The following is an 18,593-nucleotide window of genomic DNA, read 5'->3' as shown; positions in this document are numbered from 1 at the left end:
GAGTGTTCAATAAATATTTGTTAAATGAATGAACTTTCAATAGCCATTTTTATTTTCAACATCTATACTTGCCTGCCCCATCAACTTTAGCTTGTATCTCTCACCACCCCACCAGAGGAAGATAAGGAGATCAACAAGCCTACACATTCTATTCTGTGTGTTTCTTCTGTTTTGTCATTTTTGTTGTTGCAAGAGTTATATCAACCTCATTGCTGTAACGCACTCCATTGTATGAATACACCAGGATTTATTTACCATTTTATCAAGTGAGTTGTTTTCATTTGGCGACTATTAGGTTAGGAATGCTGTGATCTCTTTTGCTGAATATATGTGCTCTTTTCTGCTGAGAATTACCTAGTTTACAATTAGAATCACAGAATATAGCAGAAATCTAGCAGATACTACTGAACAGTTTTCCAAAATGTTGAACCAATTTAACTTCAAGTTAGTAGTGTCTGAAAGTTTTAGTTACTCCACAGCCTCACTAATATTTGACATTATCTTTCTCATTTTAGTAATTTCTGGTAGATTTACAGTGTTCTTCCATTAAAGATATTTATCAAAACCATGCTTTTATTTTGGATTTCCAACTTATAAAAAGCTGTAAAGACTGTAGAGAGAATATCCAGTTTCTGTTAACATTTTTTGTAACTATGATACCTATGTCAAAACTAATAAGTTATCATTGGTGCATGACTATTATCTAAGTTAGGACTTCATTTCAATTTCACCAGTTTTCCAACTATTTTTGTTGTTGTTGTTTCAGGGTCAATTCAGGATAAACATTTTCTTTTCTAGTCAAGGTTCCTCTATTCTGGGAAAGTTTCTCAATTTTCTTTTGTTGTTCATGACTTTGGCAGTTGTGAAAAGAACTGGTCAGTCATTTTGTAGAAAGCCCCCAATTTAGGTTTGTTTGGGAGGAATGATGCTAAAGCTGAAACTCCAGTACTTTGGCCACCTCATGTGAAGGGCTGGCTCATTGGAAAAGACTCTGATGCTGGGAGGGATTGGGGGCAGGAGGAGAAGGGGATGACAGAGGATGAGATGGCTGGATGGCATCACTGACTTGATGGATGTGAGTCTGAGTGAACTCCGGGAGTTGGTGATGGACAGGGAGGCCTGGTGTGCTGCAATTCATGGGGTCGCAAAGAGTTGGACATGACTGAGCGACTGAACTGAAATGAATGTTTCTCAAGATTAGGATGGAGTTATGGAATTTGGGGAAGAGTAGCAAGACAGTGAAATGCTTTCATCATATCATATCAGGAAATATGACCTCAGTTGATTTCCCCCTGGTGATGGTAATCTTGATCAGTTCGTTCAGGTAGTGTTGGCCAGGTTTCACTGTACACTTATTTTCTTTTTCCATATCCAGTCTTTGGAAGTGAGTCACCAAGCCCAGCCATGCACAAAGGGCAGTTATCAACATATATTATTTACAGAACTCTTCTGTAAAAAAGATTTGTAACTTCCCACCTCAACCACCTTTGGTTATTCAATTATCTATTTCTACCACAATAGACTTGTAAATTTATTTTATGTTTTGGATTATAAGCCAATACTATACAATTTATTTTGATGTCAAATTTGCAATGTGGTCTTAATTAATGTGCTTTTCCATGAAGATTAATGAAATTGAACATCTTTTTGGTATATTCACAAGCTATTCATTTTATGAAGTGCCTATTAGAATTCTTTTCCATTTTTCTATTGAGTTGTCTGTTCCATCATTTTGGTGAGTTCTTCATATACTCTGGGCATGGCCCTTTGTTAGATTTTATGTATTACAAATGTCTTCTCAGAGTCTACGGCTTTTCTTTTTCACTCTTGTAATGGTATCTATTCACTAATGGACGCTCTTTCAGTCAGTCAGTTCAGTTGCTCAGTCGTGTCCAACTCTTTGCGACCCCATGAACTGTAGCATGCCAGGCCTCCCTGTCCATCATCAACTCCCAGAGTTTACTCAAACTCATGTCCATTGAATTGGTGATGCCATCCAACTATCTCATTCTCTGCTGTCCCCTTTTCCTCCTGCCCTCAATCTTTCCCAGCATCAGGGTCTTTTCAAATGAGTCAGCTCTTCACATCAGGTGGCCAAAATACTGGTGTTTCAGCTTCAACATCAGTCCTTCCAATGAAAACTCAGGACTGATCTCCTTTAGAATGGACTGGTTGGATCTCCCTGTAGTCCAAGGGACTCTCAAGAGTCTTCTCCAACACCACAGTTCAAAAGCATCAATTCTTTTGCACTCAGCTTTCTTTATAGTCCAACTCTCACATCGATACATGATCACTGGAAAAACCATAGCCTTGACTAGACAGACCTTTGTTGGCAAAGTAATGTCTCTGCTCTTTAAATTGCTGTCATAACTTTCCCTCCCAGGAGTAAGCGTCTTTTAATTTCATAGCTTCAATCACTGTCTGCAGTGATTTTGGAGCCCAAAAAATAAAGTCAGCCTCTGTTTCCACTGTTTCCCCATCTAACCACCATGAAGTGATGGGACTGCATGCCATGATCTTGGTTTTCTGAATGTTGAGCTTTAAGCCACCTTTTTCACTCTTCTCTTTCACTTTCATCAAGAAGTTCTTTAACATAATCCAATTCATCAAAATTATTCTTATGGCTAGCATTTATGTCCTATTTCACAAATAAGCCTAATTCCAAAGCTATGCACATAGTCCCATTTCCCCTATGCTGTCTTCCATAGTTCATGGTCTTTTTTTTTTTTTTCCTGTTCCTTACTATTTAAGTCTACAACCTGTCTAGCATTGAATTTTTATTAAGTGTGAGGTTGGGATTAATGTTTTCTATATAGCTGATGATTTGGCACCATCCCTTCCCCACTGCAAAAGTGTCAAATCAGATATAAAGCAAATGGCTCTATCTGTGAGGGCCTGTTGCTGGGAATTTTATTCGATGCCATTCATTTGTCAGTGCCAAACCACACTGAGTCAATTACTGTAACTTTATAAATCTTGATATCCGGTAATCTTGATATCCTCTCGTTTCTTCATTCTTCTCCAAGGATGTCTTGTCAGTTCTATCCTAGTGCCATCTTTTCAGCTGTTGTTCCCTTCAATGTCTGGTCAGTGGTGGTTGTCCATTCATATTTCTCAATACAACTGATTAAGAACAAGTAGCTTCACTTTTTCTTGACAATACGTTGGCCTTTTCTGAACAAAGTTCTGATGTTTGCTGACAGGTATAACTGTGACAAACCTGCATAAGAAGCAGGCAGGCAGGTTGTCCACCTCTAGGAAGGCTTTCCTCTAGGCTAGCCTGAAGTGCAAGTCATCTTTTCATCTGATTCTTTCCATTTCCCATTTCCCTCTTTCTTTTCTAGTGTTTTTTTATTAAGCTCTGCTCCCCACCTTTATTTTTACCTCAGCTGTCATTTGTATGAAAGTTTGGAAAGGAAGAAACATGAAAAAACTGTTAAGATATTCATTCCAACTCTTTTTGTAAACTGAAAGCTGAGGTGCATTACTAATTGAGTTCCAAAGGTAGTGGAATTATAGTCAGCACAACAGAAATCTTACAAAGAGGGAGACACTGCATTTCAGCGTGTTGTAGACAGAAATATCACCATGCTATGTCTCAGTTAAAAAGAAAATGATGAGAATTATGGCACTGAATTGTGAACACCTTGATGAAAAACAGTAGATTTTAATGATTTCTATATTCCAGTAGCTAAGTTCCATGCCAAATATATAATCAAATTTTCCTTAATTTTCTAGCATTATTCATGCACTCCAGCATCTTATAAAAAGTTAGCTCAGTTCAGTTCAGGTACTAAGTCGTGTCTGACTCTTTGAGACACCATGGACTGCAGCACGCCAGGCTTTCCCGTCCATTACCAACTCCCCAGAGCTTGCTGAAACACATGTCCGTTGAGTCAGTGATGCCATCCGACCATCTCATCCTTTGTCTTCTTCTCTTTTGTTCTTCTTCAGCAAAAGTCAGCTCAGATATACACAGATTAAGTATTTGTGTTGGGTGATTTTCATGATGCTGTCTGGAGCCACTTCCTCGTCTCGTTAGCCCTGTTCTGGCCCCAGAAGGTTGACTTCTATTCAGCAACTCAGTGCATCACACAGACCAGTTGCCCTTTGGCTACTTGTAGGGTTTGGCCATGAGGAAGGATCAGCAGAAAAGGGTAGGAAGAGGGGGATCTGAGGATGTTTATTCCCCTCTCTGCCAACTCCACACTTGAAAGTGGTGGCTGGACAAGCTTAGGGCATAAGTTCTGATCCTGTAATACTTCTTTCACACATCAGTGGTTCTTACCAGATTGGTAAATTGTCTCTTTTTTTCAGGCCTGGGATGATAAGAGCTCTCAGTTTTTTTCAGAATTTGAATGCCTCCCTTTCATAAATAATCCCATTATTAAATTCTCTCAATTACACCTGTGAGCATTTAATCTGTTTTCTGATGGCACCCCAACACATCCAGTACTCTAGGCCAGTTGGATGAGGGTAACAGCATCAAAAATGTATTCTTATTCCCTTGTGTAAAAGTATTGTCAAACATGAAGAGCATGCACTTACCAATTCTAAAAGAAAATCCTTATGAACAATATGCTGCATCAGGGTGAGAATATGAAAGTAAGTACTTGAGTTCAGTAAGGATAAAAAAGAATCAAAGCAATTACCCTGCTACAAATCTCTAAAAATAAGCACAAAGGTATTATTTGAAAACTTTGAAGCAATTACATTACTCTGATTAACATCCCTGGGTATTGTTGTGGCTGCAACAGACCATTTTACCATTTATCTTGGAAGCCTGAAGAGAGGAAAATCTCATTTAATTTTGTGGCTTAGAGAAAGGCATAAGATGACCAGAATCTATGTTTTTATAAAAAAGAGAGAATATAAAGTTATGGGTTGAAAGTTAAAAATGAGAAAAGGGGAGAACAAAGGGCCAGATCAAAATATCAATTACATAAGGACAAGGAGATTTTGTTCTAAATGATCAATAATAAATATATGATAAAAACATTAATAGTGACTAGTTATTTACCTCTTATATGACAGGCACTATTCTAAGTGTTTTATTTTTACATACATATGAGTGCTTTTGATGCTTACAACAACTCCATTTGGCACTGCTAATATTATCCATTTTATAGATAAGAAGACTGAGGCATGGTGATGTTAAACAATTGCCTATGATAACCCAGCTTGCAAGGGCAGAGGTATATCTGACTTACGTAGTCTTGCTCCAAGACTTCTACTCTTAATTTCTACACTATATGTTATAAAGTGCTTCCCCAGTGGCTCGGTGGTAAAGAATCTGCCTGCAATGCAGAAAACACAGCAGATGCAGGTTCAATCTCTGTGCTGGGACGATCTCCTGGAGGAGGGCATGGCAACCCACTCCATTTTGGAGAAGGAAATGGCAACCTACTCCAGTATTCTTGCCTGGGAAATCTCCTGGACAGAGGAGCCTGGTGGACTACAGTCCATGGGATCACAAAAGAGTCAGACAGGACTGAATGACTAAATAACAATATATAGTCTATATCCTTTTCCATTCCTTGGGTTTTTTTTTTTTTTCTGGAAATAATGCATTGCCTACTTGCTTAAGATATTAAATCAAATTTATTAGGTTACATTTTTAATACTGAGAAAACACTATTTTTTCAGAAGATATGAATTATAGACAAGAATTTTGCTTAACCTCACATAACTTTTCACATTATAAAGACAGATTATTATACACAACTTATGACAGCTACCAAACAAATGATAAAATGCTATCTTTTAAAACAGACCATTAAGAAAGCAGTCAAGGAAGGTCTTTTAAAGAAAATTTTTAAGTCGGTTTTAAAAGAGGTCTGAAAAGGAACAAACAAACAACAACACCAAACTCTTTCTAGAAACTTCTTTAATGAAATCTTCCGACATGGTCAAATTGTTTCTTCTCAGTACAATCCACAATGTGGAAGGATTCACGCATAGGACAACTGTGTTTAGACAATTTGCTCACTCACCTGGAGGATGGTATTCTGAGTCAGAGAATAAACAGGCTGAAAACAGAACTTCCTTAAACTTTCTGCATCATATACATAAATTAGGCTGAAGAATAGCCTATAGATTGGGAGCAGAAAAGATTACTGTTGGGGTCTAATCAGTAATTTATGTGGTCATCCATGAAAAAGAAAGAGTAGATCTATGACCTCTACTTCCTGGCTCCAGCATATCTAATTCTTCTGACTGTGAATTAGCTCAACTCGCCAGGGAAGAAGTTTGGTCTCCAATATCACTATCTAGAATCAAATTAGTCCATCTGACTAGAGTGTCTTTGGTGAGAAGGATAGATGAATGGGTAGATAAATAAATATTTATCCATTGACCCATTAATGAGACCTCAGAGACCTCACTTGAGCAGCTCAGGACATGTTTGGTGGTAGTGGAAAGACTGGGAGCCGAAATATTTCTGGTCATCTAATAGAAGATAAAGCTAGCACTGCCCAAAATAGAGAGTCAATAAAAACAGTCACAACATAGACTACAAACTTGAAGTCGTATTATCTCCATGAAACTATCAACCAAAGACTCAAATAAAAGACAGTTAACCAAGCTATAAGGAGATATCCCACATGACTAATGGCACACACAGAAGCTTCTGTGCACATCTAAATTTACTTATACCACATGTATTTTCTCAACTGTATGGTTTTATAATTGCATGTCCTGTGTTACTATAACTGTTGTAAATTATAAAAATGGAAACCTAACCAAGAATCAAGACTGCTGGGAGAAATATCAATAACCTCAGATATGCAGATGACACCACCCTTATGGCAGAAAGAGAAGAACTAAAGAGCCTCTTGATGAAAGTGAAAGAGGAGACTGAAAAAGTTGGCTTAAAGGTCAACATTCAGGAAACTAAGATCATAGCATCTGGTCCCATCACTTCATGGCAAATAGATGGGGAAACAGTGGAAGCAGTGACAGACTTTATTTTCTTGGGCTCCAAAATCATTGCAGATGGTGACTGCAGTCATGAAATTAAAAGACGCTTGCTCCTTGGAAGAAAAGCTATGGCCAACCTAGACAGCATATTGAAAAGTGGAGACATTACTTTGCCAACAAAGGTCTGTCTAGTCAAAGCTATGGTTTTTCCAGTGGTCATGTATGGATGTGAGAGCTGAGTGCACAAAAACTGATGCTTTTGAACTGTGATGTTGGATAAGACTCTTGAGATTCCCTTGGACAGCAAGGAGATTCAACCAGTCCATCCTAAAGGAAATCAGTCAGAATATTCATCAGAAGGGCTCATGCTGAAGCTGAAACTCCAATACTTTGGCCACCTAATATGAAGAACTGACTCACTGGAAAAGACCCTGATGCTGGGAAAGATTAAAGGCAGGAGGAGAAGCGGATGACAAAGGATGAGATGGTTGGATGGCATCAGCGACTCGAAGGACATGAGTGTGAACAAGCTCCAGGGAGTTGTTGATCGACAGGGGAGCCTGGCATGCTGCAGTCCATGGGGTTGCAGAGTGACACACGACTGAGCTACTGAACTGAACTGACCCAAGTGAAGAGACTCACTTAGTAAAATATCTTAAGTCAACTTAAGTCAGTCTCTCTTAAGGCAAGATTGTAAGCTACTTGAGAATGAGTTCATAACTTGTTCTATTTTATATTATTCTGGTAGCCTAAGCTAATAATATGTTTTAGGCCAGGAATAAATAATTCTTGATTAACTGAAGTCAGTGACAGGCACACCACCATCTTCTGGAGCACTGGCATCAGACAGACTGATTTCTATTGCTATCCTCTTAAGTACGGTCATCTAAAAAGAGCAGGCATCAGTTGTGCAAATGCTGAACTCTCTGCCATAAAGGCAGTTAACTGTAATACCAAACTAAAGTCACAAGGTCAAAGGACATTATTCCTGAACTGTGACTAAAATAAGAACTTTGCCTCATGCTTTCAGATCTCTGGGGCACAAAGTCTATTTGTTTTAAAAACATAAGGAGAGTTTAATTGATCATCACAACTATGCAGAACCAGATGACACAAAGCCATTCAGCTTGCTGTTATCCATGCCATTTTTCAGATCAAATAGCACAAAAGAATATGGAAAAACCATTTTTATCAACAGTATCAAGAAATATGACATTGAAGTAATGGCTTCTTTAATCAATATTATCCTAAAACACGAAATACAAGTGTTACGGTTTTAAATAGGTTGTGGTAAGGCAAAAACTTACTCTCACTTATTTTCCTTAATCATGACATATTCTGTACACATGCATTAAGTAATCATAGTCAAGTCTTCCATATAAACAAAAAGAAAATAAGCAAGATGTACCACATAATTTCCTGTACTTTAATTTTGCACACAGGAAAAAAAAAAATACAAAGCCCCAAATTTCTTCCATCTGTAAAGGAGTTTGAGGAATTTAATGAAGAGCCTTATATTTCTACAGAAAAGCAATCAGAACTTTTCTGATACTTTTAAAAGGTCACCTGTATTTTCTGATAGCTATCAAGATTTTCTCATTAAGCTTATGAACAAACAAAATGAGTACCATTTGGTGTGTACCATATGATGGATGCATGGTTTCAATGATAAACTGACAGGGTGGGGTGGCGATATCTGGGAGGTTGTCTTATTTTATCTAGTAAACATTAAAAAAAGGTAAACACAAGAGAGATAGCTTTTCTTAAGGCAATTACTAAGCAAAGGCTGTCACCTTTCCTTATCACCTTGGGATGTGAGAATGAATAGATCAAGCTGTTTCAGTATTTCCTGCTTTCATCGGGCCAAATCAAGATCTTAGTAAAATTTCAGAATGGGTATAGAGCAAGGAAATAAGCAAATGTGTGTATATTGGGTTGTAATTCATCATATGTCTTTATCAGATAAAGCAAATGAGAAAATCCTGAGCCAGTCATGAAAGCGTGTCCAACTCTGAGTGACTTGTCCTTAAGATGGATCTTCTGTAAATAATTAAATTAGTGGGTTCCCCCCCTCTTGCCCCGTCCATCTGGGCGGAAAGAGGGGAAAAAAAGTGCATGTGAGCGGGTTGTGCATACACATGCATCCTCACACACAGAGGAAAGGTCCCAAAGTCTAAACCATATATTAAAATTGTTGGTGCAAAAAAAGCTTTACCATGTTTTAAATGGTTAGCAAGATTCTTTAATTTCTAACTGCAAAAGAAAATCAGCAGGGTTATTATAAATAATTTGCTTAAGTGTGATTAGAAATGTATGAGAAATGTAATCTATTTTATGGTCACAAAGATTTCTATTTGTAAAAATCTGAGTCACATTGTTCAGAAATTTTTAATACAGATGAATAATTAGAAAGCATTCTGTGACAGACATGTGAAACCCAACGAGGCTCTAAAACGCAGCAGTTATATTGAGAGAATGAGGGTCATTCTTCTTGGCCCTGTTGACTGTCCCAGAGCACCTGAATAGCAGAGAGTTGAGAAGTGGTTTTAAGAAAGGTAGATGGGAGCTGTAGCAAGGGTTGGGGAAGGGAGAAAAAAAAAAAAAAGACTATGGATTCGTGTGTTGGGAAGCAGGAGGAGGAGGAGAGTTTTCTTTCTTTTATTATAAGGCCAAACCAAAAATTACTTCATCAGTGGTCCAGGGAACTACAAGGTGAGTATGACAGCATGGCTGAAAATATTTTCACTAGTCAGGGCCTAGGCCTCTGCAAACAGAGTTTCACTGGGCTTACTATTAAAAGCAATCTGCAAAACAGGCTTGGAAACCCAGGGGTCTAATATCAAGCGAGCAGTAGGAAGGTGACCTTTCATTCCGTTTGTTTACGAGAGGATCTGCAGACTGTCTCAGTGTGGGCCCAGCATCAGCAAGAGGCCAAAGGGGAGATGGTGAAATCAATGGGATTCTTTTTGGTGGTTTGTTTTTTGAGGTCATATAATCAACTTAGAAAATACAGTTAGAAAAGAACAAGAAGGAGAGCTTGGTTTTTATGTACTGTCTTACATTTTGGGGATAAATGGCTAAATGCAAATTCCCTTTAACATGTTTTTATTAGAGTACAGCCAACGTACTATCAATTTAGGTACTGAATTTAGCCATTAGACATAGCACACAAAATTAAAGAAAAGAGACAGGAGGAGAACTGAGCAGGTGAAAAAAAGAGTAAAATTAAAAGATGAATTGGATAGAAAATTGAGAAAAATATAAGCAGTTCTATTAGAATAATGATTTTTAAAATTTTTCATTGCTTAACATTTAATAATTCAATAAATAATGACTCACTTAAAACTTTCTAAGAATATAAAATATCTTTAAGCAAAACTCATATGCTATTTTTGCAAAATGCTATGAACTGATTGCTCATCTGTGAAGTATGTTCACATAGACCATTCATCTGCTGTTACTCAGAATGCAATGCTAGGCATAGTGAAAACTTCATATTTCAACTATCATTCACATTTGTACTTCACTAACACAACAGAAATTATTCCTGTGTAGTAATTACTGTTTAATATTTGATAGCAGCTGCTTGTCTTTAGATACTGATTTAATTCTTTCATTTAACCAAATACCTCAGGCCCTTTCCAGAGTATTACAATAAAAATATATATATATCCAGTGTTTAACTTGACTTTCCCAGTACCACCTCTTTCTCCAGCAACTTTTCACCTACTCTGAAACCAAACTATAATAAAATCCAAAACAGCAGCAAAAGAATAACGGTGTCAGAAATGGTTAGAACACTGTGACCTCCTTAGTTCTGATTTAGTTACTGTAATAGCAGAAAAGCATGCACACGCTTTCTAGACTACATGGCTATGACTGATTGATGATAGCCTGGCAAGGTTACCATAGCTAATTACAACATCATTCATCTAAGCCTACATGAGAAAAAAATACCCAGCTCCCAGAGAAGACAAAAGAAGAGAAAAGAAAGCTATTCTATAGCTGTTAACTTTTGAATAATCAGCCCCAACAGGAAACAAATAGGACGAAACTCAACGACCAAATGATGACTTATGGATTCATCCAAGCAAATAACCTCAATTCCCTGGTCATTCCAACTTGGGGTTTCATCACCCACAGCAGAGAGCTCCCAGTAACAAGGAACCCTCACAGACTTGGGTGCTTTGTAGTCAGAATTCAAAGGCTTGGGCAGAAGCATGGCCCAGCCCTGAGCTTTCATTCTGCTATGTGTGTGGTGTGACTGTGTTTGTCTAGGATCAGATGCCAATACTTAAACTCACATTATGGACACAGCAGCTACTTAAACACTGCAGTCTAATTAAAGGAATAAACTTCCTCCTTTATTTTTTTCCTGAAGATCAGTGCCATAAAAGGATTTGGTTTCTTTAAAAAATCATACAAATGATCCCATATGTTTCCCTTATGCAGTAAATTAGTCAAAATCAGATAGAAAATGGCCACAATTTCCAACCTAATCTATGGCTATACCATATTATCTGGGAACTACTGAAAGCAAAGAGAGAACTCAATGTTTTGAAAATTATATCATAACAAACATACAATCGTAATTTTCATTTCGGTTTTGAAGCACAAACACACATGGAAACAATACAGCATCTGAGGCACCTTTCAGCTTTCAAGTCTGAAAGCAAGAAGCACTTTCAAATAGAAAGTATCTCATCTTCAAAGTTTAATGTACAAGAGGAGAATAAAGCTAATACTCATTGCAACTCCAAATTTTAATCAGGTTGCTTTATATCTGGGTAATGTAGATCACAAGAGTGGCAACAACACAGTTTAAAGTACTTTTTATCCCGATGCACTGTTTAAATTGCATTACTAAAATAATTACAACTACAGAGAGATTTTCCCATGGAAGCTTACTGCAAATTTCAGTCAAGAATACTAAGAAATGTTACCAAAAGTTCCAAAATAATGAGCCACCAGGGAAGCCCAATTAACTGAGGCCATAGGATAGAAACTGACAGGGGCATGGAGTCAGATTCAAATTCAGCTTGGAATTAATGAAACTCTTTTGGGATGGTCATAGCTCATTAGAGAAAGAAAGGCCTATTTTATAGATGAGAAAACTATGGCCCAGGGAGCTCCGGCAGTGACACATAAAGAAGTAACCCGTGTGGTCTCAGCCCAGAATATTCATGTCTATAGAATATCAAATGTGCCCTGGTTTATTCTTGGTTTGGAAAAATGCAATAAATGACTTGTCTGGACACAAAGATCAAATACTGTAGTCTGGGACTGACTCCCTAACACTGGTTTTCAAGGGACAAAAATTGGGTCAACCTTGGGCTACAGCCTCATGAGGTCTTTTGGGGAACAGCAGAAGGTCAGTTACCACTGATCATAAAGTCGGCCTAAGGATTAGTAGCTGAAAGGCTAAAACTCTTACTCTTCCAAACATCAAGTTAAGTGTCCTCAATAATTTGTCTTATTTACATATGGTTCTATATGAAAATACATGAAATGTCAAAAATTACAAAAGTATCCACAATCTGGGGAAACAGTACCCAGGTGTTCCAGATATTAGCGTATTTGCTTTAGTGCAATATCCCCCCTCAAATATCCACACATACGCACACGCAAGCACATGTGTGAGAACGCACACGGAGGGAAGCAACAGGAGAAAATTCATTTCTGACACGGAAGGTTTTACAAGTAATTTCCTTCATCTTAATTTTCTAGTCTTTATTTCCTTATTAGCCTTTTTATTTACAGCTATGCACAGTATCTATTTAGTAATTTATACTCTATCTCATTTCAAAAAGGACATAAGGTGTTATTGTATTTCATTTAGTATGAAAATAATCAGATAATTGAAACCTACAAAATTAATCTAAAAAAATGTCATGGAGCTGAAAGCCAAGAAATGTATTATGGGTTCCAATTTTACTCTTTTAACCAACTAGTTATTTGACATCAGAGCACACACCAATCTCTCTAACCTTTCACCTGGTCATTTGTAAAATAATGCTAATTGTATAGTAAAGTGCTATTATGAAATTCTATAGAATTGTCTATTAGAAGACCAGCTTTTCACAAAAGCTGCTTTAAAAGGTGCTACAATTCTTTTGAGTGAAGGTAGGTTTCTTTGCTGTAAGACTTCTAAGTGGTATTAGAATTCTCTATTGCCTACTCAACAGCCCTCTGCATCCCTTTCTGCCCTGTTAGCATAACCAATCACATGTGTTCAAAGAGTGAATGTGAATAAATTAGAAGAGCATCCAAAACTTAAATGCCCAATAAATGTTATTAATTAGAATCAAATGTCTGCTGAAATTCCAAAATGTGTTAAGTACCATAGGGTTCTGCGTATAAGACTTGGAAAATTCCTAAACTAGATGATTCTAAACTCTAAAGGACCCTGTGGATATGATTCTTTGCTATTCTATCTGGTGTTTGTTTGACATTCTCTTTTATTAAATAGACTCTCAGGTTAGCAATCTCTAGTCTACACAGTAAAATGCACTGGTCAACTTCAGAAACATTAAAATCTTGAAGTGCTAGAAAGATTTGCTAGGTAGGGCTGAGTCAGAACTTAGTCATTTAGCATTACATTAGAAAACCCATTAGAAAGTAAATGGTATTAAATAACTTAGATGAATGAAGTTGGAATCATGTGGTTGCCCACTTGATTTAACATTTGTCTTACAAACTAAAAATTTTAATATGTTCCCCATTAGCTTACTTAGGGTGCAATACTATGAATTCCTTTCGGTCAGTAGAAAGTTTATTCATCTTTGTATCCCTTGTTGAAGAATTAACAAATAGATTTATGGCACACTTACCATACTGTCTTGAAGATTTGGATGAGGTTTCACAAACAAGGTCATATTTGAAATTGAGTTTAAAAGTGCATACAATTTCACCAAGTTGGAAAGAGGCAAAAGAGTGAGAGCCAAGGAAGGAAATTCTAACTACAAAACAAGTTTGAAAGAAAGTAGCAAACAGTGAATGGCAAGCTGTGGAGTTTCCCAAGTGACTCAATGGTAAAGAATCCACCTGCCAATGCAGGAAACACAGGGGACACGGGTTTGATCCCTGGGTTGGTAAGAACCCTGGAGGAGGAAATGGCAACCCATTGCAGTATTCTTGTCTGGGAAATCCCATGGACAGAGGAGCCTGGTGGGCTAAAGTCCACGGGGTTGCGAAAGAGTCAGACACGACAGTGACTAAAAACAGCAACAGGAAGCGGCTTCTGGGAGCTGTAGGTCAAAGTGACTGTGGAACAGAGGCCAGTAATAAAAGTGGGCAGAAAATGAGGGGCTGGATCTGTACGAGTTCCCGAAAACGAACTTTCTGCATGTTCTGTGTATAAGTTATTTCATCTTGGGAGATAAAGAAAACAAAGGTACGGCCAACCACTGTCTGCATGTATGTGAGGAAGGTTGTGAATCTTTAGTAGGATACTGTTGATGATGAACTTGTATTCAGAAGAGATATAAAAATTATACTGAATGTTGAGTACATTTTTATTTCAATATCAGTAAAACCTACACTACTGGTGATTAACAATCACCAATAAAGAGAAGACTGTATTGATTCCCAAAATCTGTTAAACTGTGTCTCTTTAAGTAAGAAAAAGCATGTGAACCAGTCATGGTTAAATTCCCTATTGTCAAGAATGGATCTCAAGAGTGAGAAAACTAGGGAGAATCAGCCCTACGTCTGTTGTACCAGTCTGGACCAAGGAGTCCCATGAGAAGTAGAACCAGTTCCAGTAGCCTCTGAGAAGTGAGTAGGAAGCAGAGAGGATGGGCTGGGGTTTGGCATTTTATTTGCCTTCTGTGATGACGAATACTTAAAACAGACTTGCTCCCCCTCCTCTGACTACAGCCCTCCCTCCCTGCCCAATTCATTTTCTAAACAAGGTCTCAGGGTGGGCCTGGCAGTACAACCAGGCCACCTCTCAGAAGAGCTACCCATGGACCCTGCATCTGCTCCCAAGTAGAGCTCCCATCTCCCTATACCCAAGCCATAACCACACCCTACCCTGAGGACAGTGAAGGGAAACAGAATGGGCAGATACCAAAGCTGGTGGCTTTGCTTTCTGTCTTTTATTTCTCTATCTGAGAAACACAATGATCTTTTTTTTTTTTCCTTTGCTTTTAAAATTCTGGAAATGTAAAGTGCAGAGTCTGAGAGAACCATGAGAGTAGACAAGGGATGATTTCTTCGTCATTCATCCCTGCCCAGATTTCTCCATCTAATTCCAAGGGACCACCTGTATCAGCTCACTAACCAGTTTGGACACGGTCCTTCTCACAGCGGGAACCTGCTGGAAGTTGTTTAAGCAGAGGAGTTATCTAATCAGATTTGTGACTTGGGAAGGGCACTCTGGAGAGGCAGGGATTGGGGAAAGCAGGTGTGGTAGAGAAAGAGGTCAGTCTGAGGCCTCTGCAGTATCATGAGCCTACTGCTGATCAGTGTGAAAGCTCTGGCCTGCTTCAGTGCTCCTGGACATGAAGGCTAAAGAAAGTGTGGATGATAAGAAAAAGGAGAAACAGCAGCGATATCCACCGTTTCAGACTGAATGGCTGGAAGGCAACACTGCCCACCCAATAGTGAAGGCTGGCCAATTTCACCATTTCATCTATGACACTAAGTGAAACAGGATTTGACGCCAAGGGGTAAAGCATTTTCAGGTTTTGGCGTATATTCACAAAATAACTCTAAGGAAGATTATATCAATATATTCTTTTACAAATAGCATATGAAAGACAGCACAGCACAATTATTCCTGGCCTGGAACCAGCAAGGGTTCAAATGCTAAGTTCGCCACCTAACAGCTATGTGACTTGGAGGAGTCACGTAACTGCTCAATGCCTGTTTCCTCATCTCTTACATAAGGGAGATAATAGAACCCAACTGAGTATCGTGAGGCTCTAATAAGTTGCCAGGAGTACAGGGTTTAGAATACTTGGTGCACTGCCTTGAGGTCTGTGCCTAGAATATAATTAACACTGAATATATATTTTTCTCTGTGTCTGATCCAAAATGAGTATTGAAGAAGCGGAAAGTCCACTTTCAAAGATATGGAATTTCAACTTGCTTTTCTTTCTACATTGAACATTGTATTGCTCAGATGGTTCAATAAAAGAAGCTGAAAAAGCTAAAGAAAAATAACCTTTTTTTTTTTTTTAACCTGAGAAAGCTCATAAGAGAAAGGTGAAAAAACAAATTCTCAGGCACAGGTAGTACTCTGAGGTTGAGACTTTTGAAGACCACAGAGCTTGCTTATAAATAGTATATTAAAACAAGCAAGAGCAATTTTCTCCTTTCGTCTTCCCTTATTGCCTAATTTTCCTCCCATACTATTTGCATAATGGATAAAAACGCATCCATTATGCAAATGAATGAGAGGGCTGTGAGGTTGCTGTTGCCACAAACCTCGCTCCAGATGAAAAGAAGCTGCCACTAAGCCCTTCAATGTCTGCGGTCCAGCAGAACTGCTCTGCTAGCTTGATTTCCAAAAGATAGAGGGAAATTATGAAGATGACAGGTCATTCATTTCCACTTGGTTTATTTTAAAACAGGTACTATAGATGCTTTCCAGAAAATCAGTACAAAATATATAGATACTCAGTATCCTGGCATGTAAAATAAACTTTACAATATACTTTGTTTCAAATGGCAAAAATTATACTATGCACAGTCTTTACAATTTTAAGCATATGTTTTGCATAAAAACAACCTCTGTTCTAGCTTGAGAATTAACCTATAACCGGTGCTTAAAGTGTCCTCAAAATGGATGCATACATTCAATATGAATAAAAAGTAGTTTTAAGTAACACAATATTAGTGGATTTTCAAAACTTTATGGTTTAACCTGACCTAAAATTATCTTTAAGAGATATTACCAAAATTGACATTATTTATCTTGGAGTCAGAAATTCACTAAAATTTTAGAAGAATATTTTCTCTTTCTACCAACACCTTCAAAACAAATGCAACAAATGAGCATTCTGAACAGAATCACTTGCCTGGAATAAATCAGTAGGACAGAAATAAAAAACTAACTTCAAAATGTTTCTCCTCAAATCTTGAGATACACAGTTGGTGGAGAAGTGGCTAAAACAGGAAGTGATCTTTTATCTCTAGCCTGGAATCCTTGATAATGCTTAGTTTTTTTTCCAAGTGACTTTTTTTCTGCTGCTGCTGCTGCTAAGTCACTTCAGTCGTGTCCAACTCTGTGCGACCCCATAGACGGCAGCCCACTAGGCTCCTCTGGCCCTGGGATTCTCCAGGCAAGAACACTGAAGTGGGTTGCCATTTCCTTCTCCAATGCATGAAAGTGAAAAGTGAAAGTGAAGTCACTCATTCGTGCCCGACTCTTAGCGACCCCATGGACTGGAGCCTACCAGGCTCCTCTGTCCATGGGATTTTCCAGGTAAGAGTATTGGAGTGGGGTGCCACTGCCTTTTTTTCAGGGACTTTTATAAACATTTAAGTGGTCCTCACATGCTATGGGCTTCCCTGTTGGCTCAGATGGTAAAGAATATCCCTGAAATGCAGGAGACCTTGGTTTGATCACTGGGTTGGAAAGCACCCCTGGAGGAGGGCATGGCAACCCACTCCAGTATTCATGCCTAGAGAATCCCTTGGACAGAGGAGCCTGGGGGGCTACAGTCCATGAGGTCACAAAGAGCCGGACATGACTGAGCAACTGAGTACACATAGCACACATATGCTATAGACAAAGCTCCTCATTTACAGTCTAACTCCTCCCCTGTCAGTTCAAGGATATGCGATTCAAATTCACCTGTAGTTCAAGAAGAAACTGCATCCATTGCCTGAGCATCAGCAGCTGCAAAGATCTATGTGAAAAATAATTTAGAGAAAGACAGTCCAGGTTTAAAGGCAAACATTAACAGGGTCAGTCATAAAGTGGAAGCAACTCATAGACAGCAAGATGATCTATTTCAACCAGATGAAAAGCAGATGACTTAAAAAATACACCTACCTAATTTCAGAGCAGAAGGGGTTACTTCAATTTCCCCACCGACTGGTTTAAATGCAGCCAGTTGTGCAGCCACTTCCGTCTCAAAAGCATCTGGGCTCTGCCGGCCTGCGGGGTTTCCACTGGGGCTCTCAATCTTGTGGAGTGGTTCTTGTTCATCAAACACAGCAATCAGCTACAAACAAATCCAGTAACACTAATTACTTTGTAGGACACGCATATCACATGGATACTATCTAGCTCGTTGTGATCTTTATTTGCTTTTTTTTCTTTTTTTAATAAAAGACCTCTTAAAACTGAAAACTTTAATGTTACTGTATCACAACTCTTAATTCAATATTATGTCTGAAAGGGTCACGGTCAGGAAACAATTAACAGTTTGTTTGTATATTCCTGGAATAGAGATCTACTTTTGGCTAACCTTCTGGAAGGAATGAAATGGCCCAATCCCCTCCGCACTTTCTTTTCTAATGTGCCTAACAGGACATCAGCATCTCTTTCTTTTAAGAGTATTGTCAACCATGAAAGCTGAATATGCAGAATGTGAACAACAGGGTAGACATGATAGAGCTAAAGACATGATAAAACTGCTAATTGTCCTTTTAGACACAACCATAATAAGCAGAGTCATACATACACGTGTATATTTATACACAATCTGTGCATATCTTGT

At 38.3% G+C, this 18,593-nt stretch overlaps 1 protein-coding gene across 5 annotated transcripts in view; it reads right to left on the bottom strand.

Moving 5' to 3' along the window:
- PARD3B (par-3 family cell polarity regulator beta) overlaps positions 1-18,593 on the bottom strand; it is a 1,167,593-nt gene that overhangs the window by 699,542 nt on the left and 449,458 nt on the right. For all 5 annotated transcript variants that reach the window (XM_069578084.1, XM_069578083.1, XM_069578085.1 and 2 more), the window contains exon 3: positions 17,924-18,095. In XM_069578084.1, coding sequence (XP_069434185.1) covers positions 17,924-18,095 — 172 coding nt within the window. The remainder of the gene's footprint in view (positions 1-17,923; positions 18,096-18,593) is intronic.

This window comes from Ovis canadensis, chromosome 2 (genome assembly GCF_042477335.2).
Source record: "Ovis canadensis isolate MfBH-ARS-UI-01 breed Bighorn chromosome 2, ARS-UI_OviCan_v2, whole genome shotgun sequence".
NCBI lineage: Eukaryota > Metazoa > Chordata > Mammalia > Artiodactyla > Bovidae > Ovis > Ovis canadensis.
The sequence above is the reverse complement of the archived record's forward strand: the minus strand, read 5'-3'. Positions and strand labels throughout refer to the sequence as shown.